This window comes from Acinonyx jubatus, chromosome E1 (genome assembly GCF_027475565.1).
Source record: "Acinonyx jubatus isolate Ajub_Pintada_27869175 chromosome E1, VMU_Ajub_asm_v1.0, whole genome shotgun sequence".
Classification (NCBI taxonomy): domain Eukaryota; kingdom Metazoa; phylum Chordata; class Mammalia; order Carnivora; family Felidae; genus Acinonyx; species Acinonyx jubatus.
In genome coordinates, this window is record NC_069397.1 from 17,602,531 (window position 1) to 17,629,356 (window position 26,826).

General features: G+C 43.6%; 2 protein-coding genes and 1 long non-coding RNA gene across 9 annotated transcripts in view; 1 reads left to right on the forward strand and 2 right to left on the reverse strand.

Annotated features, from left to right (window-relative positions):
• SUPT6H (SPT6 homolog, histone chaperone and transcription elongation factor) overlaps nucleotides 1–14,282 on the reverse strand; it is a 32,459-nt gene extending 18,177 nt beyond the window's left edge. Inside the window, exons 1-10 of one of the 3 annotated variants that reach the window (XM_027034512.2) lie at nucleotides 14,146–14,282; nucleotides 4,446–4,578; nucleotides 3,505–3,663; nucleotides 3,332–3,408; nucleotides 2,783–2,975; nucleotides 2,465–2,549; nucleotides 1,302–1,575; nucleotides 817–918; nucleotides 449–565; nucleotides 17–106 (exon numbers count right to left, since the gene is read on the reverse strand). In XM_027034512.2, coding sequence (XP_026890313.1) covers nucleotides 17–106; nucleotides 449–565; nucleotides 817–918; nucleotides 1,302–1,575; nucleotides 2,465–2,549; nucleotides 2,783–2,975; nucleotides 3,332–3,408; nucleotides 3,505–3,663; nucleotides 4,446–4,554 — 1,206 coding nt within the window. In that variant the 5' untranslated portion in view covers nucleotides 4,555–4,578; nucleotides 14,146–14,282. Of the gene's footprint in view, nucleotides 1–16; nucleotides 107–448; nucleotides 566–816; nucleotides 919–1,301; nucleotides 1,576–2,464; nucleotides 2,550–2,782; nucleotides 2,976–3,331; nucleotides 3,409–3,504; nucleotides 3,664–4,445; nucleotides 4,579–14,100 lie in introns of all 3 variants that reach the window. The other 2 variants (XM_027034510.2, XM_027034511.2) reach the window with 2 other exon arrangements.
• A 101-nt stretch (nucleotides 14,283–14,383) lies between these two features.
• SDF2 (stromal cell derived factor 2) lies at nucleotides 14,384–23,827 on the forward strand. 4 transcript variants are annotated; one of them, XM_027034517.2, is made up of 4 exons: nucleotides 14,624–14,762; nucleotides 15,033–15,192; nucleotides 17,851–18,062; nucleotides 22,892–23,827. In XM_027034517.2, exons 1-4 carry the CDS (start codon nucleotides 14,754–14,756, stop codon nucleotides 23,177–23,179), a joined length of 669 nt encoding a protein of 222 aa, XP_026890318.1. In that variant the 5' UTR covers nucleotides 14,624–14,753; the 3' UTR covers nucleotides 23,180–23,827. The 4 variants fall into 4 exon arrangements, with proteins under 4 accessions (XP_026890319.1, XP_014936897.1, XP_026890318.1 ...); XM_015081412.3 differs by having other exon boundaries at nucleotides 17,851–18,047; nucleotides 22,892–23,573; XM_027034518.2 differs by lacking the exon at nucleotides 15,033–15,192 and having other exon boundaries at nucleotides 14,384–14,762; nucleotides 22,892–23,573.
• LOC113592703 (uncharacterized) lies at nucleotides 18,042–26,796 on the reverse strand. Of its 2 annotated transcripts, XR_008294452.1 has the most exons (3): nucleotides 26,452–26,770; nucleotides 24,404–25,077; nucleotides 18,042–18,211 (listed from the first exon to the last, which is right to left on the reverse strand). It is a non-coding gene; the product is annotated as an uncharacterized LOC113592703 (long non-coding RNA). The 2 variants fall into 2 exon arrangements; XR_003412644.2 differs by lacking the exon at nucleotides 18,042–18,211 and having other exon boundaries at nucleotides 24,627–25,077; nucleotides 26,452–26,796.
• Nucleotides 26,797–26,826: the final 30 nt, after the last annotated feature.

The window sequence follows — 26,826 nt, forward strand, 5'->3', positions numbered from 1 at the left end:
CATGGATCCATCCTACCTTTTCATCCCACTGCCACACCCTCCATAGGTCATTGATGTGCAACTCAGGCTCCACATACTCCTTACGGTAGAAAGCAATAAAAGGCACCTAGGGTGGCAAGGAGACTGCAGTCAACCAGAGTGGAGAGATCTGTAAGGAGCTCCTTTGCTAGAGGGGTAAACAGCTCCAGGAAATTCAACAGTCAGAAGCTTGGACTCCCCCACAGGCTCATCCAGGGCACGTGCTCTCCCCCACGGGGGAAGATAACGCTGCAGACAGGAAGAACAAGTGTTCTCCTGGTTACCAGAGTCTCCTTTGGTTTGCACACTCTTGAGCCAAGGGACCATGCCTGAAGACAGAAGGGGACTCCTCATCTCACAGGGCGCTACCTTTTCCCTCATCCCCTAGCTGAATTTCTAACCAAGGGACCATGACAGCTTGAGGTGCTACCTCAAAGTGTTGATTTCGCATGAAACCCAGGGCTTCTTTAATCTTCTGAATTGTGCTGGGCCCTTTACGACTGAAGCTGCTGGTTGGCTGCCCTCGGTCTAGGTAATCACAGCTTTCCTGGAGCCAGAAAAAAAAAAGAAACAGCAACAACACCGTTACTTGCTTTGTCTTACCATACATGAAACTACTCCACGTCAAAAGAGAACTCCGTCAGGAGAGTTCTAGAAAAATCTCTCATACACCTGTACACACCCATACTTGTTCTGTACTAGGCACATATAGATGTTTGGGGCATGGTAGGAGCAGGTCTTCATCTTGATGAAGTGGCTTCTGGTTCATGTCAAACATAAGGATCTTTTTTTGGGTACCTGAAGAGAAATGGTTGGTGTGGCAAAGGCATTCCTGTAGATCCAGTCAGCTTCTTCTTCTAGTTCATCATCTTCAGCCCCCTTAACTGGGATGGAGCGGAGCTGCACAGGATAAGACAATAGTGAGACTGACTTTATCCTGTAACCCCTGTAGGATAACACATACACTGCTTCCGGAAAGAAATGTGTGCTCTACAGACACATTCCAGCACCCAGAAGAGCACTGTCCTGGCACAAAGTAGACATACTTTGTGTATTTGCTAAAGAAAGAGTGCCATTTCAAGAACCATAAGCAGCAGAAGAGCCTTCTCTAAGACCTGGACTCCCTGCACTACCTGGTCAGATGGAGTTCAAAAGCCAACTTTCTATATATATTCGATATCAGATTGTTGCTAGATTGCTCCTCTGATACAACCCTTGAAGCAAAGAGGCTCAGGGCAGGTGATGACACATTGGCAGAAGGACAGAAGCTGATGCTTTCTTACCTGGAACCTCTCAGGCAGGTCAGTGGCTCGGATTTCATTGTCCTGATCTGTGAGGTGGCTGCTTTCTAGCTCGCTGGGCTCATACATCTCAAAGATGCTCCTGCGGCTCACACGTTTCTTGGTGGTCTTCTTGGGGCGCACTCGGATCTCACCCTCGGCCTCATCATCCTCATACTCATACTCTTCCTCCAGTTCTTCGTCATACTCATTGTATTTCTCAAACTCGTCATAGTCAAAGTCCACACCAAAAATCTCCTGGGCTTCCTGCAGGGCCCTGTGGGTGAGAGCAAAAGACGGTTTGGCCCAGGTTCTGATGAGAGGAGAAATGCAGCCCCAGCACATACCCTTTACTTGCCCCAAAGGAAATTGAGAAGGTTAAGAGAGAGGTAAATTTAAAAAGTAGGGGCGCCTGGGTGGCTCAGTTGGTTAAGCATCAGACTCTTGATTTCAGCTCAGGTCATGGTATCATGGTGGTGAGACTGAGCCCCGTGCTGGGCTCCATGATGGGCATGGAGCCTGCTTTAGATTCTCTCTGCCCCTCACCCACTTGCACATGCACGTGCACGCACACACATGCTCTCTCTCTGCTCTATTTAAATAAATAAATAAATAAATAAACAAACAAATAAATAAATAAGCAAGCAAGCAATCAAGCAAGCATGTTCGCTTTGGAAATAAAGGCTCAGTTGGGGGAGGTTTCTGGGAAAACTATTACTTATGAAAGATAAAAAGCCCATTGTTGGCATGTGCCAGTCTCTGGGGTCAAACCCAACAGGGCAGATAGATCCACATTGTGCTCAGTGGGTCCATCTTCTGCTAAGGTATTACAGTATTCCCTCAAGGCAAAAGCTTTCTTCCGACAAAATTATACTCAAAATGCCAATACATAAATGAATACACGTGGAGCTTCAGGTGAAGAGGGAGGCTGATGGAAGCCTACACACGTGTGGCTCCTAATCCCACAGTGGCTCTATTAATATAGACAGTTCTCAGGGCTTCTAGGAGCAGTCTGAAATTCCTGCCTAGTAAAGGTGAGTTGAGTTAGGAAGCAAAATGGTTGAGAGATGGGATGTCCCATTTTTGGCAGAAGCCTCTGATTTCTTCCTTCCTGACGGGGTCTACTCAGGCGCCCATATCACCACCCTGTACCAGCCCCAACTCACGCATCTGTGTATCCAGGAAGCTTTTTCCGCCACTTAGGTTTTTTCAGAGGCTGTCCGTCATCATCCACAATGAAGTCATCGATGTCTGGGTAGGGAAGGAAGGGATTAGTGCTCAGAGGCAAGGGATGAGCCAGGACTGAATGGCTTTAGTTCCTACTATGTGAGTGGTCAGTGAGAAGAGTAGGGAGGCTCCTAAAAACGAACTTCTGTCAAATGTTGGGGGCCCGCAGGTGAAGAATGGTTTCCCATTCTGCTCCTAAGGGCTAGGAAATCCCAACACCCACCCAAACACTGGCTTTCTTGCCTGATGCCACATACCTGATTCCTCATCATCTTCTTCCTCCTCCTCTGGAGGAGCCATGGGGGCCTCCACAGCCTCCTGCCCTTCTTCCCCTTCCCCATCCTGGAAGATTTCCTCGGCAATAGCCTCTTTTTCATGTTCCTCTTTGCCATATTCCTCCTCGTCGTCATCCTCGTCATCTGACATTTTTTTGACACGTCGGTATTTTTGCTAGGGGTGGAAAAAACCTGTCTCAACAGGGTCTGAGAGGACCGGCCTAAGGGTGCCTGCTCTCTAGTCTCACTCCCATTTTCCCCACCACAGTTCTGCTGACCAAGGGAGACGGCAAAGAACACACTAAGACATGCTCTTTCAGCACCAAGGCCCACCATTCAAACCCTGACAAGTCTTTCTGTAACAAGCGCCCAGACCTGGGATGCAAATCTAGTCTCCACAGCACAATGACACTGAGCAACTTTCTCATCCTCTATGCTTCCCACACTGTTCTGGAGGTGCCTTGTCCCCCAGAAGTCACTGAATTTCAAGAGCTTTTTCCTTCACCCCCAGGGACAAAGAATGACACTTACTCCTCTTTTGACTTTGACACCCAAATTCTCCTCAATGAGGTCAAAATCATCATCCTCCAGGCGGTCGTCAAAAGATGCTGGAGAAAACAAAGTGTTACCCATGGTGATGGAGAGGCCCCTTGTCCACTGTAACTTCCACCCCAGCCTCACCTGACTGAGGAGAGACTACTCACTGCGTTTTCTCTTCTTGTGGCCAACATCATCTTCTGAATCACCAGAGTCACTACCCTCATCCTCCTCCCCTTCATCTTCATCGTCATCATCATTGATAAAGCCTTTCAGATTGCCTTGCTCATCCTGATCATCTAGGTTCTCCTCCTCCTCCTCCTCATCTGGAAAATACACATGTTTGAGGCATGGAGTTTGGGAAATGGGCTGGGGTGGGGCAGGACCCCCTGCTTAACTGTGATTCTCCATCTGCTCTAAGCCTAATGATGTGGATGCCATGTTAACTCTTCAGCTTCATCTAAAGATGTAAAAAACATGGCCACTGAGTTTGAGCAGGAGCATCTGGAAAGGACTACCTCATTTCTATGCTCCTCATCTGTCTTTAGGCAAGATAATCTTCCTAAGTACCATGGCTTTTCAAAATCATTACTAGGAGTTTTACAGCCACCAGTAATCTTTGTTTTCCTCTTAATTTATAAGTTCAGTGGCTATATTATTTCTTTCATCCATAATTCTTTTGATAACACTTAAATTTACTTTCCTGTCTTTAAAGCCATTTCATGGTTCTACTCTGCTGAGGATCCTAATGGTTGGGTTTGGCCAGAGAAATAGGAAACTGGGCTCATAAATACCAACACTGCGGGGTCTCTAAAAGAGGAAAACATTACGCATGTATTTATTTGTTGGTTTCCTGTCTGTCCCCTCCCGCCAATGTAGACTCCATGACTGCAGGGTCTTCCTTTCACATTTCTAGCTCTAGGCGCAGGACCTGGCACATAGCAGACAGATGCTCAGTTAGGTATTTTCTATAAATGACTGAAAATTCTCAAGCTGGTACCTCATGTGTGATAACTTCTGTGCTCAGCCTGAGCCTCTCATCAGCAAGAATCCAACTATCCAAAGCTTAGCAATAGTGGGGAGAAGCTTGAGGCTGGGGCCTCCTCACCGTCATCCTCCTCCTCCACAAATTTCTTGGTGACTCGGGGCACCACTTCGCCTTCATCATTGTACTCTTCCTCTGACTCCTCGGCCTCGCTTTCCACAAAATCAGACATTTTCTCACGGCCTGCCTAAGATGCCTAGAGAAGGAAGGAAGATGGGGATAGAAAAAATGAGACACGTGACTTCACAGAGCACTTTAAACCTTTCCACAAACAGCCTTTTAGCCACGTGCCACTGCTCTGCCCCTCAATCATTTCCACCTAGGAAGGAGACAGTAAGAATCAGATGGCTTTCTCTCTTCCATTTTCCACTCTTCCCATGGTTACTCCTCTTACATGTGCCTTGAAAAAGATGACTGATTACACAGAACTTCTCTACATACAGTTGACTCGAAAACAGCAGGAGTTTGAACTGCACGGTCCACTTATAGGCTTTAAAAAAATTTCTTTTTAATGTTTTTATTTATTTTTGAGAGAGACAGAGCACAAGCAGGGGAAGGGTAGAGAGAGGGAGACACAGAATCTGAAGTAGGCTCCAGCCTCTGAGCTGTCAGCATAGAGCCAGACACGGGGCTAAAAATCCACGAGCCATGAGATCATGACCTGAGCTGAAGTCGGTGCTTACCTGACTGAGCCACCCAGGAGCCCCAGGTTTTTTCCGATAAACACAGCAGAGTACTGTAAACGGATTTTCTCTTCCATACAATTTTAACTTTTTTTTTTTTCTGGTTTACTTTAAGAATACAATATATAGTACATATACAAAATGTGTTAATTGAGGCTTTTGTAAAGTTTTCAGGGAGTCAAAAGTTATATGCAGATTTTCAACTGTGCAGGAGGCCAGTGCCCTTACCCCCTGCATTGTTCAAGGGTCAACTGTATACCAAAGAATTTTATTTCACTTATCATTTGGGAGCAGGAACGGGTGAATGACAAAAGAACTAGTGTATGGATAATTATATAGGTTGGCATATGGTAGCAGTGATGTTATATGGCTTCTCATAAGAAATTTGGGAAATGAGTGATAATGACAGGCACTTTCATGTACACTATACCTGGCTACTGGCAGAGCCAAAAGGAACATCCTTTTTAACGGATTAAACAACATTTCATGAACTTGAGCCCCCTTATGTGAGTAGTGGTTGGGAGCAGTAGTGGGGTGGAGAAAGGGTCTCTTCAGAACCATTAGAACCATAACCCTATTTTTACCATTGACCTCTGCAGCAAAAAAACACTTTGAAAGCAACTTCTGTGGCCTACAAAATAAAGGCAACATACTTAACTGCAAAGATTGCTGGGCTTAAGAGGAGAAATCAAATCCTGGTTCCACCATCTGCCAGATATGTAAACTAAGCAAATTATTCAATTTGTCTGAATATCAGCTTCTTCATCTGGAAAAGAGGAATAGCACTACCTGCCTACCTTGCACAGTAGTTGAGAATATCACATGACATGAGGGAAAGAACCTAGTTTATGGCTTCAATACATGTTAAATGAGTTTGAATTTGAAACTTGGGCCTAATTTTCCTTAGCATTCTGTAATTCTGTACCAACTGATCCCAAATTTGTCTTTTGCCTCCCCATTTTCAGACTCATCCAAAGCCTGGAAATGGCAGTGGATAACCCCAGAACCCTAACCCTAACATGGAGTTTCCTGTGTCTTGTTTGACTTTAAAGGTTTTATTTATTTTTGAGAAAGACAGAGAGCATAGCATACATGTGCAAGCAAGGGAGGCAGAGAGAGAGACAGAGAGAGGGAGAGAGAATATCCCAAGCAGATTCCACACTATCAGAGCAGAGCCTGATGCAGGGCTCGAAGTCACGAACTGTGAGATCACCACCTCAGCTGAAATCAAGAGTTGGACGTTTAACCGACTGAGCCACCGAGGCCCCCAGACCTTGTAGGACTTTAAAAAACAGCACGCATCTCACAAATCATAACATCAAGATCTTATTCTGGAATCTTGAAGCTGGCTGCTGATAAACTCAACATCACCCCTCACTTTGTCCTGAATGATGGTCCACTGTATTTGTGCCCATTTTTCCCACTTAGACCATAAGCTTCTGGAAGTTAGAGACCATATCTAACTGAAGGGCTAATGAAAACCAAGAAAACATAAATGGCAACATGAAAGGCATTACAAGGCACTTGGTGACCCTGTACCAAATAAGCTATACCTTCTAGGTGCTCTGTACAAAATAGGAACTGCTAAGTATCTATTAAATAGATTACTTACTTTTCATATTAGTGCCACCTTCCCAGTGAAACATGGCAGTGGGATGGAAGAAAAGAGGAGGCTGGCTAACAGCTACTTGAAATGCTCTGAGCTCTAGAAGGAGCCTTAAATTCTGTGGCTCTAATTCTTCTGAAAATTACCCTTACTGGTATCAGTTGATACCACAATTAACCAATGAACTCAAAAGAAATAAAATTGAAGGTACTGAGTTCTGTGTAAAGGGAGGGGCAATGATATGGTCTTATGTTCAATTTCAGGCTGAGGTTTCAGATGCCATTCTTTTCAAGTTTTAATGAATGTCTACCATGTACATACATTCTGCTGAGACATGGGGATTTGAAGAGAAAAAGAATTGTTTGTTATCAAGGAGTTGACTTCTAGTAGAAAGACACAGATATGAAAACAAATAAGGACCATAAAATAATTTTTTGTATTATATGCAGAGAGCAGGCATAGAAAGAGAACCAACCCACAACATTCACACAAAACCCAACCAAAACTAATATAGGCCTTTCCTTTAAGCAGTTAAAAAAAAAAAAAAAGTGCTCAGAGGAATAATAATCACACACCTACCAAGTTCCAGACACTTTAGAAATACCAATTAACCCCTACACTGATCTATGAGTTACAGTACACTTCTCTCTCCATTCAACAAAGGAGAAACCAGATCTCTTCAACAGAGATGAAGTCACTTGTTCAAGCTGACACAAATATCAACTGCAAGAGCTGAGATCTGGGTTAAGGTTTGTCTGTCTCCAAAGTCACAGTTGTTCTACTCTATCAGTAGATCTCTACGTGTGGTCCAGGGACCACCTCCTCCCTTATCTCATGAGTGTACAGTGAAGTTTTCTAGAGGTAATATGTGTTGTATCACAACACTGAATGCAGAAGCAGGTATGAAAATCCAGCTATATTCTATTAAGGCAGACGTTAAAAAGAATTGGTGGGAAAAAAAGTAGAACAGTGTCACTCTTTTCACTAATTTTGAAGAGTACAGTTTCCATAAAAGTATTGTTTATGTTAAAGTGTAGTGGGCTTATTTTTTCCTCCAGCTTTATTACATGATAGACATATGAAACTGTAAGTTTAAGGTGTATATTGTGTTAATATACCCCTATACAGCAAAATAATTTCTTTTGTACACTTGTTATAATTTTTAAATGAATTACTATACCCAATTTTAATTTGTAATCTGGTAAATATCAAAATATAAAAATCTCATAAACAGTGATAGATACAACTCGGATACACAAAATGTCTTTGGAGTCTTAAATCATCTTTAAGACTACAAAGGGGTCCTGGAGCACCTGGGTGGCTCAGTCGGTTAAGCAACGGACTTCAGCTCAGGTCATGATTTTTGTGGTTTGTGGGTTCGAGCCCAACCTCGGGCTCGATGCTGACGGCTTGGAACCTGGAGCCTGCTTTGGGTTCTATGTCACCTTCTTTCTCTGCCCCTCCCCCCTCACACTCTCTTTCTCAAAAATATAGAATTATATATATTTTTACTTTTGAGAGAGAGCGTGTAGGCTGGAGGAAGGGGCAGAGAGAGAGAGGGAGACAGAGGATTGGAAGTGGGCTCTGGGCTGACAACAGATGTGGGGCTTGAACTCATGAACTGCAAGATCATGACCTGAGCTGAAGTGAGATGCTTAACCGAGGCACCCAGGTGCCCCATCTCTCTCTCAAAAATAAAAAAATAAAAAAAATAAAAAGAAAGAAAAAGAAAAAAAAGGATAAAGGTGTCCTAAGATCAAAAAGTTTAAGAGCTGCTATACTATATGATTGTGACACACCCCACAGGGTGGTGATACGGAAAGTCTTACAGTTAGACTGATGCTTTTTTCCCCAAGAACTGTGTCCGTAAGGTAATTTACTTGAGTGCTGCCAAAAGTGAGTACCTAAAACTGCTAATTAAATCTGGTGCTCTAATTTTAATCTTGACATCACTACCCCCCCCCCCCCCAGCTCTGAACTAAACCATTAAAAATAGATTTGGGTACAGCAGCCCCCACACACAGCTTGCTTTAATTAGGCTATCAGACCCACAAATTCAGTCTGATGAAGTCTTAACATCTTCACATTAAATGCCAGCTCCTGCAGACCAGATGCCCTCCAGCCTACTTAACAGAGAGAAACAGACAGCCTACCTGATGAAAACAACAGCTTTCTTCTGTCCCGGGGGGCAGCTGGTGCTCTGTGCTACACACAGCTTTCCTCCTAATCCCTAGGTTAGCAATAGAGTACATGCTGTGCCATAGCTGGGGAATGCTTCCAATCTAGCTCACTGCCAAGACTTCCAGCTAAAAGATGTGTGCCAGAAGCAATCCTGACTTGCTGCAGCTTGTGGGAGCTAGATGGGCAGAAGGTGCTGCAACAGCACTGCAGGCTGAGGCTGGCAAGCAGCAACTATTCCAGAACAAAAACATTATGTATTTTTTTAAAGTTTATATACTTACATTGAGAGAGAGGAAGTGTGCACACACACGAGTGCAGGAGGGGCAGAGAGAAAAAAGGATGGAAAAAGAATCCTGAGCAGCCTCCACACTGTCAGGGCAGAGCCTGATGCGAGGATCGATCCCACAAACTGTGAGATCGTGACCAAGCCAAAACCAAGAGGTGGACACTTAACCCACTGAGCCACCCAGATGTCCCCAAAATACTATTTGCTACCATAGGATTATTATTAATATGATATCTGAGGTGGGCCCAGTGTAGTTCAGATTTTTTATTTAGTACTTGTGCTCTTGAATTTTCCCCATATTCAGACCGTAAGTTAAATCTGATACTGAAAAAGGTCTGGAAGGGCCAGGGGTAGTAAAAGGAAGTCTCTCCAGGCAGAAGCACAGCTGCAATACAAGATGTGGCTCAAAGGGAGAGGCTGGTGGTTACCATGACACTCTCAGGATGAGGAATGGAGCTAGGATCAGATTGCCACAGGGAGGCCCTTGGCAGTCCCTCCTTTTGAACAGGATGATGTTGGAGGCAATTAAAAGGAGACCAGACCAGAGCGAAGATGTCTGTTAATTCCCTCCACTGGCAGCTCAATTAACATTTACTTTTTGTAAAGGATTAAGCTCTGTGCTAGGACTTGGATATATGAAAATGGGTAAAATATGCCTTTTACCTTGGTAGAACTCACAATCTTTCTCAAAAACCTTGTAAATAAAGTTATGATAAAGCATAGTGAACATTGTATTACAGTTATACACCAGGACTATGAGAACAATATGAAGAGAGAGATCAGAGAATGCCTCAGAAAAGGTGATGCCTGAGTTGAGAGGAGTTAAGAAGATAATCTGGAAAAAGGCAACATGAATAAAGGCTTAGGTCTGAAAGGGCCTAATGGTCTGGGGAATAGCCCCACAAGTCTGATGTGGAGTTTAAACTATAAGGCAGTCTGTATGTTATGAGCAAAAGCCTAGGACTACCCAATTTGAAATTCAAAAACCTAAAAGTTTAATCAATGAAGTATACAGAGTTCACTTATGACAAGTTCTTTTTAATTCAGAACTCTTAAAAAAACCCTAATCGCATCAAATCAAGATGTTAAAATAAAAGGTTAGGGGTGCCTGGCTGGCTCAGTCAGTAGAGCATGCAACTCTTGATCTCAGGATCATGATTTCAAGCCCCATGTCGGGTGCAGAGATTATTTAAAAAATACAGAAAAGGTTAGCTCTACCTAAAATCATTTTAACATGCACACCACATTTACAGAAAATAACAGCCTCATGATCTTTTCAAATACATTGTATAAAAAGCATTATCGTTGGGGTGCCTGGGTGGCTCAGTCGGTTAAGCTAGATCTCGGCCCAGGTCGCGATATCATGTCATGGTTCCTGGGTTCAAGCCCTGTGTCAGGCTCTGCGGTGATGGTGCGGAGCTTGTTTGGGATTCTCCCTCTCTCTCTCTCTCTCTCTCTCTCTCTCTCTCTGTCTCTCTCTGCCCCTCCCCCGCTTGTTCTCTCCCCCCACCCTGCAAAATAAACTTAAAAAAAATTATGGTTAACAATGATTACTAATATTAAATAATTTAAAATATCAGTTATCTCTTTTCTTTCCACATTTCCTTGGGGAATAAGGAAAGGGCAAAAGAGGAGCAGAAACAACTGAAACATGTAACCAGAATCAGAATCCCTGCAACACAGGGAGTAAGTTACTGAGCCTTGTGCCACACACACTGGGGAACATATAGTTCCTGTCCTAGCACAGGGGCTATCAAACCACAGAGGGCCAGATCTGACACTGCAGTACAAAATCAGATACTGATAATATATAAGTGAACAGGAGTGGCCTAATCTGGCCAAGGAGCTTTAGTTTGGTGACCCCTGAGCTACAAGTACAGGATACATTGAAAGAATTAGTGACCAAGGTACCATGGGAACCTGTGAGAGTAGACTCCAACTTGGGTCTTGAGGAAATGACTTTTTTTCCTTAAGTTTATTCATTTTTGAGACACAGAGACAAAGGGTGAGCGGGAGAAGGGCAGAGAGAGGGAGACACAGAATCCAAAGCAGGCTCCAGGCTCTGAGCTGTCAGCACAGAGCCCGTCGCAGGGCTTGAACTCATGAACCGTGAGATCATGACCTGAGCTGAAGTCAGACACTTCACTGACTGAACCACCCAGGTGCCCCTAGAGGAAATGACTTTGAATAAACACCTTAAGAGTGTGGAGGAGTTAGCAAAGGGAGGAGCTGGCTTCTTTGGTGTAAGCGGTGATGATGGAGAAGGGCCCTTCCAGCACAAGGCCCAGAATGTGCTGTGGCAGGGACAGTGAAGGCCAGTTTGACTGCAGAGATGGAGAAGGGTTCATAATGAATTGGGAGTATAGTCATAAGGGCCTTGACAGGATAAGTTAAAGATTTTGGACTCTAAAAGGTGCCGGGAAGTCCCTGTAGGGTTTTAAACAGAATTGACTTAATTTACTCACTAACTCAACAAAGATTCATTTGATGGGTGCCTACTACATGTCAGGCGTGTGCAAAACAAAGTCCTTGCCCCTAGGATATCTGTATTCTGGTGTAAGAGACAAACTGCAAACAAAATAAGCCTCTTTGTAAGTACTAGGAAGGAAATACTCTCGCCTCTGAGAGGGTGAGGTTAGGCTGAGATGTCAAGAATGGGTAGGATGTGGTATGAAGAGCCAGGGGAAGAGGTTCCTGGTAGAAAAGGTGGGCAAGAACTTGGCATGTCCTAAGGCCAGTGTGACCAGAGAATGGTGAAGGCAGCAGAACGGAAGGGGGTTGAGGGGCTGCACAAGTGGGGCTATGAAGGCCAAGGAAAACCACTGGAGTGTTTTAAACAGACTTGACCTGCTATGTGGAAAATGGACAGCAGGGGTATCCGAGTGGAACCAGGGAAAACTGAGGATACTATTGTTGGAGCCCATGCAAAAGACGATAGTGGCTTGGAAGAGGGTGGTAGAAGTAGAGATGGAGAACCTAAGACAGATTGGAAATATACTTTGGAAGTAGAAGTGACAGGCCTTACTGAAAGACTTGGGGGAGGAGAGTGGTAAGGAAAAACAACAACAACAACAACAAGATAACTCTCAGAGGTCTGGCTTTGGTAACCCTGTGGATGAGAGTTAACACTTAGAGAGAGAGGGAAGACAAGGTTTGGAATGATGGGAAAACTACAACGTTCTTTTTGTTATGTTAGATTAGGGACGTCTAAGAGACATCCAAATGGAGCTATTAAACAGGAATTCTGTGTACGATTCTTGAACACAGAGAAGGCTGGGCTAGGGGTTTGAACTTGAGAGTTGCCAGCTTTCAGATGGTTATTAAAGATATGAGACTGGATCATCTAAAGGACGCATGCAGAGAATCCAGGATTAAACTCTGAAGGAAATTCAACATTTAGACAGTAGGCAGAAAGCAAAAGTGGCTAGGAAAGGAGACTGAGAAGGAGCAACCAGAGAAATGGAGACAATGCAGGAGTAAACTGTGTTGCATATTCCAGGGATTGAGGAAGATGAAAACAAAGTATCCATGAGATCCAGCAATACAGAGAACACTGGTAACCTTGACAGAAATTTCAACCAAATGGTCAGAAGAGAAGCCAAACTAGTATAACCTGAAGAATGAATAAAATTCAAGAAAGCTGATACAGGTAGAAATCTGGCTATGAAGGGAAATAAAAAACTAGGATGGTAGTTGGAGGGGGATAAGCGGGATACCAGAGCAGAATGTGTATGTGATGGGAGCAGGTTTGGTAGGATTGGGTGACTAATTTTATCCAGGAGTAATAGGAAAAATCCAAGGATTTTACACAGGATTCTGACCATGGCACCATTTATTGAGACCAAGAACACAGGATCAAGGGCAAATTTACTTGCCTCCAAAGACCATTTGTTTCCACTATACTGGGTAGGCTTCTTTTCTTGTGAAGATCTGTTGAGAAAGAACCGTGAAACATGCCCGAGCCTCTCTAGACTGCACCACTTCCAGATGTGATTAATCTCTTAATGAGGTTTAAACCTCTTAGAGTAACAATACTATGCTAATCTAATCTAGTAGCCATACAAGATTGAAAGAATATATTTGTATTGGCTGAAGGAACACTAGTGATGGAAAAGGCTCTAAATTCGGCTGATAAGGGAGTAATCATACTTTTGCAATGAATACACTGAAGACTTTAAAACCAGTAACATCTAGATAAATAGTGCAGGTATGCTTTTTTCCCCCGAATAAATTAATCAAATTCAAGACTGTTTACATTCTCCATGTTCATTAATAGCAGCGGTGTAACTTAATACTCCCTTGCTACTTCTGATATTACAGTGAATTTCCACGGACGCATTTTCAGAGAGTTTAGGCCTCCTCTTAAATAAAAATAAGTATCACTTCTTCAAACAACCTAGAAAAAGAACTGCTCCTGCTGGTTCAAGGTACTGCCTGGGGAGAAAGGCAGAAAATGGAAGAAAATGAAGTTTTCACTTAATAGCTCATTCTGATGTTTGGGGTAGGCGGTTGATGAATGCAAGCATCTATATAAAAAGTTCTAATTTTATTTTCAACAATCGGAAAAAAATACCATTTGGCATCACCCTCTAACTTGATGGTCGAGCTGCTGAAAGCTCCGTAGGTTTAACATCCCCAGAACAATAAATTCGATCACCTGATCCTGACTCAGAAGCCTTAAGTCCCTTCCATTCCCAATCTTTTGGCGTGGCCCAATTTTCACAAGCTGCGAGAGAAGGACGGAATCCCGGGAAGCCTGTTGATACAACAAGGCGACCAATTCATCGGTTCCGGGTAGCACAGGGTTGGGAAAAGCGCTGAGACTCTAGGCAACTACTCCGGTTTCCTCCTCCTTTTCCTTCATAGAGCAGTGAAGGCCGGGGGCCCCCCTTCTTCCCGCATACGGCTCCCCAATACCTCTTCCCTTACGGGACCAGGCCCTAGGAGCCTAGTTCCTCTCACCTGCCCCATTCGAGGAACACGCTTTCCAGTCCGAACTTTACCTGCCTGAAGCCCGCCGCTACTCCGGTGCGCTAAGCCCCCACCGACGAAAATGGAGTCGTCGAACCGAGACTGGGAAAAGATACTACGGACCCACCGCACGGCCCCTCCGCCGCCACCGCCGCCGCTGCTGCGTCAACGTGCTACGTCACTTCCGGCTCCCTGTCACCGGGAGTGGGCGGGCCATTTCTTGCTCTCTCCTCTCACCCGGCTCTCGAGGCTTCGTTTGGGAGGGCGCGAAAACTGGCAGAAGTGGCTCAGGAAGAAAGTGTCGCAGAGACTTGGGAACAGAGCTTGGGGATCGAAAACGTCAGGCCTGGCTTCTTCCTCAGGCCGCTCTAGCCAAAGGAACCATAAAGACTAGACTAGGGCGTCTCCGTTTCCTCCTCTCTGTGGTTCCGCCTGCAGTTTCCGCTTCCGGGGAGGGGCCTAATTTTTCTTCGAAGATTAGGGTTTCTGCGCTATAGCTAGGATGGCCGTGGTGCCGCTACTGTTGTTGGGCGGTTTGTGGAGTGCTGTGGGAGCGTCCAATCTGGCTGTCGTTACATGCGGCTCTGTAGTGAAGCTACTCAATACGCGCCACAACGTGCGACTGCACTCACACGACGTGCGATATGGGTCAGGTACTGCCACCCGGGTTCGGGTGGGCTGGGAGGGCCTGGTAGGCTCCGGAGGGGGCGGGGCCAAGAGAATATCTGAGGGGTGTGGTCTGGGAAGGTTAGGGGATCCTGGGGTAGGTTCCTGAAGTTTAGAGGCGGAGAATCGGAGAATTGGGCGTAATAATTATACTAGCTTCTGTCTGGTGTGTTACGTACCGGGCACATTGCACGGATGCTTTTTTGGATTTATGACATTCTTACGAGGTAGAGACGATTGTTATCCTCATTTTACAGATGAGGAAACAAACTCAAATAAATCACATGCTCAGAGCCTTGCAGCTAGTGAATGACAGAGACGGGGTTCGAACCAAATCTGTCCAGTTTCAAAGCTGCTTTCAGCTACTCCAGGCTGGCACTACTCAGTGCGGGAGAGACAGACATGTAGAAAATTACAGTAAGTGCTGTATCTCTGAAGTCTTGAACTCCAAGACCTCACTTTTTAACTATATTTCCTCTGTGCTGGCTATTTTGTATTTTATACTCGCTCTTCAATCCTTTTCCTTTGTCCTCTTTTTACTCAAATTTACCCTTGTAGAGAATTTAAAGCACTCATTGGAATTGGGGAGGAAATCATTTTAGAGGGCTTTTTAACGTAGGACATTAAAATGCTTAGTTGGTGGGTTCATTCAATAAAATTTTATTATGTCCCTAATATTGTTCTAGATACAGGAGATATAGTGAGCCAGTTAGCAAGTTACAGGAAAACAAAAACTGACCAAAAAAGTTCAGCTAGTGAGATGTGAGAAGCATCTAAGATGATTGCTAGATTTCTGTCTTGGATGACTGATGATATTAGCTAAGAGAAGATGGGGGCTGGTCTGTGCTCATGATTCTCAAAACTCATCTGACCAGTTAAACTAGGAAAGGAATTGAGTTGTCACTGTTGGGATGTTTTATAATCCTAGCAGCCATTCAGTGAACACCTACTATGTGCCAGCTTGTTACTTTTTAATTTGATGTAGTTTCCTAGTTTGGGTCTACTAAATCAGAATGTGGGAGAGAGGCCTGACAATAATAATGTGTAGATTTGAAAGTTTTTCAGGTGCTTCTAATGGGCAGCCAGATTTTAGAACCAGATTCAGTCTGGATCTCAAAAGAAAGATCTGTGCTGAGCCTGAGGTAGAGAGTTAAGTACATCATTGTACCACAGGGCGGGGAGTTGAAAATATTGGGAAAGTGAGATTGCTCAGGATGAACCGTGGTTCTTCTCAATCTGGTGTCAAGTTGAATCCCTTGAAGAACCTGTTGAAGCATGTATCAATGCTTTTGTCCTGACCTCCAACAAGTGTTTAAGAATAGATAAGGATAGGGGCACCTGGGTGGCTCAGCTGGTTAAGCGTCCGACTTCAGCTCAGGTCATGATCTCTCGGTTCGTGGGTTTGAGCCCCGAATCAGGCTCTGCTGACAGCTCGAATTCTCGAATTCTGTGGCTCCTTCTTTCTCTGCTCCTCCCCTGCTCACACTCTGTCTCTTTCTCTCAAAAATAAATAAACATTACAAAAATTTAAAAAAAAAAAAAAAGGACAAAGGTAGACTCTGGGTAATCCAAGATTTAAGGGTGGGAGAAAACTCTACTGGCCATACTACTCTGAACATACTCAATCCCATCTGATCTCTGAAGGATAGGAGAGGAAGTGGAGAGTTGAATGGAATATGAAAAAGTGGAAGACACCAAGTGTAGACCATGATTTAGTGAAGCCTGGCAGTGATCCAGGACAAAGAGAGCTGTAAGGCTGTACGGCAATAACCAGAAGTCAGGAGGGAGACTTGATTTTCTTTCTTTCTTTCTTCCTTCCTTCCTTCCTTCCTTCCTTCCTTCCTTCCTTCCTTTCTTTCTCACTTTCTAGATGTAACAAAGTCCATTGTGAATGGAAGAGGCAATAGTGAGAAACTGGTAGTTTGGCTACATTTACCCAGATAACTGTGGTATAAGGCATAATGTGTTAAGTGGTAAAAGGCGAGTATCGCTAGGGTACTGAAGGCAAAGCTAGGAGGAAAGGTGAGAGTAACTAGGAAAGTGTCTTGAGTACCTTAAAGAACTGAGTAATAGATGAAAGCCTAGGGAAGAGAATATTCCTGGAGTTTATAAGAGAAAGTGGTCTCTGATATAACTTTGCAGAAACTTGACAGGAAATGAAGCTTCATGGGAGGCCATGTGGTAGAGTGGTTAAGAGTGTGAGTTCTAGAGCTGGGCCATCTAGGTTCAACCCCAGCACTGTCTCTTGGTGCTGTGTGACCTTGGGTGTACCTTTCTGACAATACAGTGTAAAATGGGGATGATCGTAATGATAAGATCTACCTAAGAGAATATATGCATGTATGAAATAAGAATATTCAGGCAAAAGGTTTGGATTGGTATTTGATGTTAAGAAAGTGCTCAGTACACGTTAGCTACCTAGCAACTTTTATTGTATGTTTTCCTTTTTCTTTATAACCTTGTAGCTATGTATTTTTAACCCATAGAATTGTACCTCTTGAGGCAGCATCAACCAAATTCAGAGGACTCAAGAACACTTTTATAACATAGATCACTTACAGGAATTAAGGAGCTGCAACAACCGCTTGGATTAAAGTTGACAACAAAAGCTAATCTCCTTTTAATTGTGAAATGTGACAAAAGTAATACATTGTAACGCGATGTGACAGTAGTAAACCGTTGAATAATAGTAAATATGTTTCAATTGTATGATTAGACACCTGACAAATCCTAGGTGCTATCCAGGATATCATATATAGGTAAACAATACTCTTGCTTCAAAAAAATGAACGTAAGTGCATTTATTTAGTGCCCTTTGATGCAAATGCTTAGAGTCTTCTGACACAGTACACTGTTAATTATAATTTATCAGACAATACTATGTAAACATGTTTAGTATTTTTCACATATTTTTTAATGCTGTAGACAAAAAAATATTATCAAGCTCAGGGTTTCCTCTCTACTCCTCCAAACCTATTTTATGCACAGGGTGCATTATTGGCCTTAGGAAAGAGAGTGATTGGTTGAGCTCACCCTTTTCCTTCCTTTTTTTTTTTTTTTTTTTTTTGACTGCAGGTAGTGGGCAGCAGTCAGTGACAGGTGTAACCTCTGTGGATGACAGCAATAGTTACTGGAGGATACGGGGGAAGACCGCTACAGTGTGTGAGAGGGGAACCCCCATCAGATGTGGCCAACCCATCCGGCTGACACATGTCAACACTGGCCGAAATCTCCATAGTCACCACTTCACCTCACCTCTTTCTGGGAACCAGGTGTGGTGGCATCCTGTGCATTACTCCATTGAGTGGTCTGATATCTGGGTTCTTAGCTCTTTCTTTTTTAGGTGTAGCTGTTATTTTTGTACAGATCTGGAGAATTGGCTTTGTCTCAAAAGTGTTGAAGGACATTGTTTCTGGTCAAAGTAGAGATTGTGCATCTAGATGAAATCAAGAAATGAGGAAAGAATAGGTATATGTTAGCATATAATAAGTCACCTTGATAAATCCTGCAATAAAGAAGCCCAGTGTTGACACATGAAAAAATGCTGAACATCACTCATCATCAAGGAAATGTGAATCAAAACCACAACAAGATATCCTTTGTCAGAATGGCTACGATCAAATAAGAACAAGCGTTGGCAAGGAAGCAGAGAAAAGGGAACCCTTGTGCACCGTTGGTAGGAATGCCAACTGGTGCAGCCACTGTGGAAAATAGTATGGAGTTTCCTCAAAAAGTTAAAAATAGAAATATCGTATGATCCAGTATTTCCACTACTATTTATCTAAAGAAAATGAAAACAATAATTTGAAAAGATAGATGTACCACTATATTTATTGCAGCATTATTTGCAATAGTCCAGATATGGAAGCAACCCAAGTGTACCAACCCAAGTAGATGAGTGGGTAAGAAAGATTTGGCATAGACATATATACACAATAGACTCAGCCATACAAAAGGATGAGATCTTGCCATCTGTGACAACATGGATGGACCTAGAGGGTATTATGCTAAGTGAAATAAGTCAGAGAAAGACAAATAGCATACGATTTCACTTATATGTGGGATCTAAGAAAACAAACAAAAAGCAGAGTCAGACCTATAAATGTGGAGAACAAACTGATGGTTGTTGGAGAGGAAGGGAGTGGGGAGATGGGCAGCATGGGTGAAGGAGTGTGGGAGATAGCAAGCTTCCAGTCACAGAATGAATAAGTCCCTTTGACATGGATGAAAGCTACAGGATAGGGAATATAGTCAGTGGTATTGTAATAGCATTGTATGGTGACATGTAGTTACACACTTGGGGTGAGCATAACGATATATATAGACTTGTTGAATATACATCTGAAACTGATGTAACATTGTGTTTCCACTAAAAAAAAACAAAAGGAGAGCCTGGGTGGCTCAGTTGGTTAAATGTCTGGCTTCAGCTCAGGTCATGATCTCACAGCTTGTGAGTTTGAGCCCCACGTCGGGCTCTGTGCTGGAGCCTGCTTCTGGATTCTCTGTCTCCCTCTCTCTCTGACCCTCCCTAGCTCGCTCTGTGTCTGTCTCTGTTTCAAAAATGAATAAATGTTAAAAAAAAAAATAAAAATTAAAAAAAAACAATGTTTTCCAAACTTTGAATAAAAATTATTATTTTAAATGATGCCAACTAACCATATTAGGAAAATGAATTAGGTATTGTGCCACTTTCTTATTTTTATTTTTTAAATAATCGCTGTGCCCAGTCTGAGGCTTGAATTCATGATCCCAAGGTCAAGAGTTGCATGCTCTACTTAGTGAGCCAACCAGGTGCCCTAGTATCATGCTACTTTTTCAAGCCTTGAGCTTTTAGGAGATATGGACCCCTTAATGACTGCTTCCGTCCTACCCCCACTCTGCACATGGTTTTCCATACTAGCATCTTACATTAGGTAAATTTCATGCAGTCTATAAAGTAGTATTGATACATTGATTTTTTTAAAAATTCATTTATTTAGAGAAAGAGTGCTAGTGCCAGCAGGGAGGAGGGGCAGAAAGAGAATCCCAAATAGGCTCCACACCCTCAGCACAGAGCCCAGCTAGGGGGGTCGAACCCGTGAAATGCGAGATCATGACCTGAGCTGAAATCACGGGTGGGATGCCCAATTCGCTGAGCCACTCAGGTGCCCCTTGTTATCAACCAGAGTCCAAGGTTTATTTTGATTTCCTTAGATTTTACCTACTGTACTTTTTCTGTTCCAGGACCCCATTCAGGCTACCACATGACATTTAGTTGTCCTGTCTCATGCTACTCTTAGGTGTGATACTTTCTCAAATTCTTGTTTTTGATGACCTTGGTAGTTTTGAGGGATGCTGGTCAAGTGTATTATAGGGTGCTCCTCTAGTGAGCTCTGTCTGATCTTTTTGTCACAATAGATTAGATTTACAAAGGTTTTTGGGAGGAAGGCCACAGGAGTAAAGTGGCATTTTCTTTTTTTATTATTTTTTTAATTTATTAAAAAAAAATTTTTTTTTTCAACATTTATTTATTTTTTCGGGACAGAGAGAGACAGAGCATGAATGGGGGAGGGGCAGAGAGAGAGGGAGACACAGAATCGGAAGCAGGCTCCAGGCTCTGAGCCATCAGCCCAGAGCCCGACGCAGGGCTCGAACTCACGGACTGCGAGATCGTGACCGGGCTGAAGTTGGACGCTTAACCGACTGCGCCAGCCAGGCGCCCCATAAAGTGGCATTTTCATAACAGAGTCAAGGGTACATACGGAGCTGCATGATTATGTTGGTAATTGATTACCTTGCTGAAATAAATAGTGTTTGTCAGGTTTCTCTAGTAAAGCTATTCTTTTCTTCCTCCTTTTATATTGTGTTTTTGGAAGGAGGTCACTATGCACAACCCACACTTAAGGAATGGGAGTTCTACTCCCTTTCCCATAGAATAGAGTAGCTACAAAATTTATTTGGAATTTTTCTGCATGGGAGATTTGTCTCTTTTTACTTATTTATTCAATCATTTATTTATATCAGTATGGGCTCATGAATATTTTATACATTGAGTTATGATCCCCTAACACTGCCTTTATTTTTTGCTCAAATTGTTCCAACTTTTGCCATTGGGAGCTCTTTCATTTGTCTCCTCCGTCCATTTGACATACTCCCATTTGTGTGTGTGTGTGTGTGTGTGTGTGTGTGTGTGTGTGTGTGTGTGTGTTTTAAACTGTCCTTTCTTTCTGGCACTCAGATATTCTAGGCTCATCTTGTATATTTCTTTTTAGTTTTTTCATCTTGTATATTTCTTGCCCCAGTCCTTAGAATCAGCTATTCCTCCAAGAAGGTCTGTTTCCTTTTATCGGAGGATGATGATATTAGAAACCATGATCTTAGCTCTTACATGAGTTTGTTGCTACTGGGGTGTGTTGGATCTTTTAGGCCTTCTCACCTGACAGAGCAAAGAAACGTGTATATGTATCCATGTATTACTAAATGTTTATATGTGTAAGGACCTGTATCTGTATTATGTTAAACATGAGTTCCTACTGAATCTCCAACTATATATAATCCATTACCACTTAAGTCATTCTAGCCTCTTCTCTTTACTTATTTGTAAATTTCCACACTAACAGATAATCTGGCTCCCACCAGTGTTAGTTATTACTTGTTCAGTTCCATATGCAAGTATAGTAGAATTGTTAATTATGTGTAGTTCCTTTTGCCTTTAGTCTTACAGACTCTGTTTCCAAATGACTGTTTTATTTGTTTGTTTATTTATTTAATCTTTTATTTTTATTTATTTTTAAAGAAATATTATTTTGAGAGAGAGAGCGCAAAAGGGGGAGGGACAGAGAGAGAAAGAGGCAAAGAATCCAAAGCAGGCTCCAGGCCCTGAGCTAGCTGTCAGCACATAGCCTGATGCAGGTCATGATCTTGTGGTTCGTGAGTTTGAGCCCCGCATCGGGTTCTGTGTTGACAGCTCAGAGCCTGTAGCCTGCTTCAGATTCTTTGTCTCCCTCTTTCTCTCCCTCTCCCACACTCATGCTTTCTCTTTCTCTCTTTCTCAAAAAATGACTAAACATTAAAAAAATTAGGGGCACCTGGGTGGCTCAGTCACTTGAGCATCTGACTTCGGTTCAGGTCATGATCTTGCAGTTCGTGAGTTCAAGCCCTGCATTAGGCTCTATGCTGACAGCTCAGAGCCTGGACCCTGGTTTGGAGTCTGTGTCTTCGTCTCTGTGTCCCTGCTCCTCCCCTGCTTGTGCTCTCTCTTGCTCTCAGACATAAATAAACATTAACATTTTTTTTAAACAATTAAAGAAAAAAGGACATGCTTAACCAACTGAGCTGCCCAGATGCCCCTGTAACTTTTCTATTGCAGTAGAAATTCTGAATATTTGGCTTTAAGGGGAATGGGATTAGGAGAGAAGTGGAAGAGAGACTGCTATCACTTATTCTATTATTTCATTTAGTTCTTACAATTATTCTATAATGTGATACTGTCATCATTTTTTAGATGAGAAAATGAAGGCTCAGAGGAGTTACACAGGAAGGAATGGAGCTGGGGTTCAAGGTCTGCCAGTCTCCAGAGCCCATCCCCCTTTGTAACTTGTGTTGCTTACCAGGTCACTTAAAATGTAGTTAAGGGAATGGGGCAGGAATACTTCAAGTCAAAGAACAAGAGTAAGACTGTAATAGAAAACGTAAGGCAAGCATTGGATTTCTTGTAAAGTGTTTGGAACATAATCCTAGGGCAACTGATTTCATGTCCTTTGTGTCTTTTTATTTATTTATTTATTTTAATGTTTTTATTTATTTTTGAGACAGAGAGAGACAGAGCATGAGCAGGGGAGGGGCAGAGAGAGAGGGAGACACAGAATCCGAAGCGGGCTCCAGGCTCTGAGCTGTCAGCACAGAGCCCGACGTGGGGCTCGAACTCACACACCGCGAGATCATGACCTGAGCCGAAGTCGGACGCTCAACCGACTGAGCCACCCAGGCGCCCCACGTCTTTTTATTTTGAAATAACCCTGGAAAGCCTCTTATTTTTCACCTTGGGTAGCCTTAGTTTTCTTCCCATTCCCTCTCTGTCTCCTTTCCGAGCCTATGTGTCAGTCATGCTAATATTGCAACCCTTTGTGTCTTTCAGGAAGTGAGCGCTTTTGGTGAGGAGGGTGAAGGCGATTATCTGGATGACTGGACAGTGCTCTGTAATGGGCCCTACTGGGTGAGGGATGGTGAGGTGCGGTTCAAGCATTCTTCCACTGAAGTTCTGCTGTCTGTCACTGGAGAACAATACGGTCGACCCATTAGTGGGCAAAAAGAGGTACATGGCATGGCCCAGCCTAGCCAGAACAACTACTGGAAAACCATGGAAGGCATCTTCATGAAGCCCACTGAGTTGTTAAAGACAGAAGTTCATCACGCAGAGCTATGAGTCTGGAAGCTGTGAGCCAGTGCCACCGCACAGTGTTCATGACATTTGCTGCTGCTGCTCCACCTTGGGATCCCTGCCACAGGTTCCCCGGGCAGTGGCCTTGTCACCACTGAGATGAAGATGCATGACAGAATACAGTGGCTGTGGCTGGAAGCTTCAGCCCTTCACACTTGAATTGGTTGTTCTCCCAGACTTTGGGTCAGTTCTTTTTGAGTACAGGACTTGCTGGTGAAGGAGCACATACTTTTTGTTCGTATCGATAAAACAGAAACTGAGGGAGATACCTCTCTTAGTTGGGAAATTTTTACTCCTCAGAAGCTTGGCATCATGGATTATTGATGTGTGACTTTTCTCCTACTTTCTCCAGAATGATAAAGAATTTCATTATTAGTCATCATGTTGTCATTTATTAGGTGTGCTATTTCATAATCTGATTGATCCTTGAGTCTTACGAGAGTCACCGCTACTACTCTTGAGATGCTGGAAACCTTTGGTGTGGGCCCTTTTAAGAGCCTTATTTGCATCCAAACTTTTTCTCTGTTTCCACTTTCCGAGCACCTCAGTTTTACTAGATTTTTGACTAATTATGGCTAAAGACCCTCAAGGAATACAGCTTAATAAATAGCCAATAAAATGTTTTACTCTGAATTTGTTACTGCAGTTGAGAGAAAGGGTTAAGGGTAGTAAGAAGGAACCAATATTTATTCACTGCTAAAACTACATACCGTACTATAGTTCTTACCTCATTTAATTTTCACAGAGGTATTGTAGGGTAGATCTTAACAGTTTTACCAATGCAGAACATAAAGGTTTAGTAACTGTGTGAATTTTTTTTTTTTTAAGTTTATTTTGAGAGAGAGAGAGAGTGCAAGCAGGGTAGGGGCAGAGAGTGGGGGCGGGGGAGGGTGGGAATAACAAGCAGGCTCTGTGCTGTCAGCGCAGAGCCTGATGCAGGGCTTGAACTCAGGAACCGTGAGATCATGACCTGAGCCGAAATCAAGAGTTGGACCCTTAACCGACTGAGCCACCCAGGCGCCCCAACTGTGTGAATTCTTAAAGCTAATAATTTAGGGATAGGAATCCAGCTGTGTCTCTCTCTTTTTTTTTTTTTTTAAACTGCATTACACTTGTGTTTCACTCTTGGATGATAACTGCTTTGTTTTGGACAAATGTAGGGATATCTTTCTCTGAACGGGGGGTAGAAAACTTTCGTTCTCTGCTTACCTCATTTCTTCCTTTTTGTTTCTGGGTCAATTCTAGAAAGTTTGCTCCTAGGTCTTTCAAGCATGGTTGTGGTGAACAGAAGTGTCTGCCATCTGCTGGAATTTCAGTGACTAGCAGGTCTTTTTATTTTTAGAAACATTTTTTGGGGGGTAACTGGCTGGCTCAGTACATGGAGGGAGGGTGTGACTTGATCTCGTGGCGGTGAGTTTGAGTCCCATGTTTGTTTTTTTTTTAACGTTTATTTATTTTTGAGACAGAGACAGAGCATGAACAGGGGAGGGTCAGAGAGAGGGAGACACAGAATCTGAAATAGGCTCTAGGCTCTGAGCCGTCAGCACAGAGCCCGACATGGGGCTCAAACTCATGGACCGTGAGATCATGACCTGAGCCGAAGTCGGCTGCTTAACCGACTGAGCCACCCAGGCGCCCCTTGAGTCCCATGTTTTAAAAAGAAAGAAATACCGATTTTTTTTTCCTCCTTTGCTTTGGGGACTCAACATTAAACATTTGGGGATACCTGGTATGTGCCCATGACATTAAAAAGCTTGGTGTTTTTTACAAGGACTTGTTTCAGTAAGTTGAGACCATGAACTAGTTGGGCTCTATCTCCATCTTCTCCCCCATTTTCCCACTTCAGTTGCATTGATCATTTGAGATCTCTCCATGGTGACAGTCTGGGAAGAAAAAAGAAAGGAAATGCTAGGAATCCGCTGAATAAAGGGACAAGATGAATGAGAGTAGGGAGGTTTGTTGCAAGGAACCCCTACATGGCTTGAACAGTGTTTTCACTGAGTCATTGGGCCTTCCCTTAGGGTTAACAGAATCTACCCTGCTGGGAAGCAGATTACAAGGAAGATGGCGGAGCGGTAGAGTTTGAGAGAGAAGTATGGATTTGAAACAAATGGAGTCTGCAGAGATGTGACAGGCAAGAGGACTAAGAAACCAGTTGGAGGGGTAAAAACTATGGGCGATTCTATGTGAAAGTTGGAAATGGTGCTTTATTTGAAGTAGTGGAAAAATGTCCAAGTAAAATCTTGAAGGGTATTTATGGAGATTAGGATGAGAGAGCAAAGGGATATGAAGTACTTATTTTGAAGTCCTCAGAATTTCTTTTTTTTTTTTTTAATTTTTTTTTTCAACGTTTATTTATTTTTGGGACAGCGAGAGACAGAGCATGAACGGGGGAGGGGCAGAGAGAGAGAGAGAGAGAGAGAGAGAGAGAGAGAGAGAGAGAGAGACAGAATCGGAAACAGGCTCCAGGCTCTGAGCCATCAGCCCAGAGCCTGACGCGGGGCTGGAACTCCTGGACCGCGAGATCGTGACCTGGCTGAAGTCGGACGCTTAACCGACTGCGCCACCCAGGCGCCCCTAGAATTTCTTTAGTTTGTATTTATTGTATTATCATCACTGTATTAGAGTTGGAAGGGAATGTTGTCCAATTTCCTCATTTCACAGAGAAGGAAACAGGCAAAATAAAGTTGGTCCTGAATTATTTCTTGCAATTATGTTTGCTTCCCAGATAAAGTATTTGTTCCTCAGGGGCAAGAACAATATTCTCTATTTCTGTCATATTCCCCCAGCCCAGTGCCCAGATCGTGCTGTACAGAGAAGACACTGAAAACTTGTCCAATGAAGCTCACACAGGTCAATATGTAGTAAGTGACTAGAACAGTATTCAAATAATAAAATGAATGAAAAACTCATTCCTTGTTGGATAGAATGAGGTGGGAATTTTAACTGATGTCTTTTATTTAAAAAAAATTTAATATTCACTTTTGAGAGACAGAGTGTGAGTGGGGGAGGGGCAGAGAGAGAGGGAGACACAGAATAGAAAGCAGGCTCCAGGCTCCCAGCTCCCAGCGTAGGGCTCGAACCCATCGAGGGTGAGATCATGACCTGAGCTGAAGCTGGATGCTTAACCAACTGAGCCACCCAGGCACCCCATAACTGATGTCTTTTAGTTCTTGGTTTCCTCCTTAAGGATTTTAAGATAAGGTTCTTGAGTAAGATATGACAGCTACTTCGTAGGACCCAGGGGTATAACTTACGCAGCGCCCTCAGCCCGGGCCTTCAGTGGCCAAGCCGACTCTATGCCTCTGGAAAGTGCTTTGAAAGTGGAACTCCCGGGCCGAAATGAGACAGCGAAGTCTGTTGCCAGCCAGGGTACGGGCTCAGACTCCGGTCTCCTGCAAGCCCGCATTTCCGGGCGCGGAAGGGTGGGTCCACGGGCGGGGCCTCTGTGTCAGTCGGCGCGAGGTCCGCCCTCCCTCCTCCGGAGCCACGCCCGTACTTCGCGCAGGCAGCGGGTCGGCCCTGCCAGATCGCTGTCGCGGGGAGAAGTGGGGCAGGGAGACAGCGGGCTGGCTGGCGGGCTGTGGGGGGCGGGGTGCACGCGCTCCAACGCTTCCTTGTCCAGTGTTGTT

What these genes read in the sequence shown, in the direction of transcription:
- SDF2 (XM_027034517.2), top strand. An exon ending in CAGACATGTAGAAAATTACA is followed by an intron (nt 15,193 to 17,850) that starts GTAAGTGCTGTA and finishes TTTTGACTGCAG; the next exon opens with GTAGTGGGCAGCAGTCAGTG. An exon ending in ACCAGGTGTGGTGGCATCCT is followed by an intron (nt 18,063 to 22,891) that starts GTGCATTACTCC and finishes TGTGTCTTTCAG; the next exon opens with GAAGTGAGCGCTTTTGGTGA.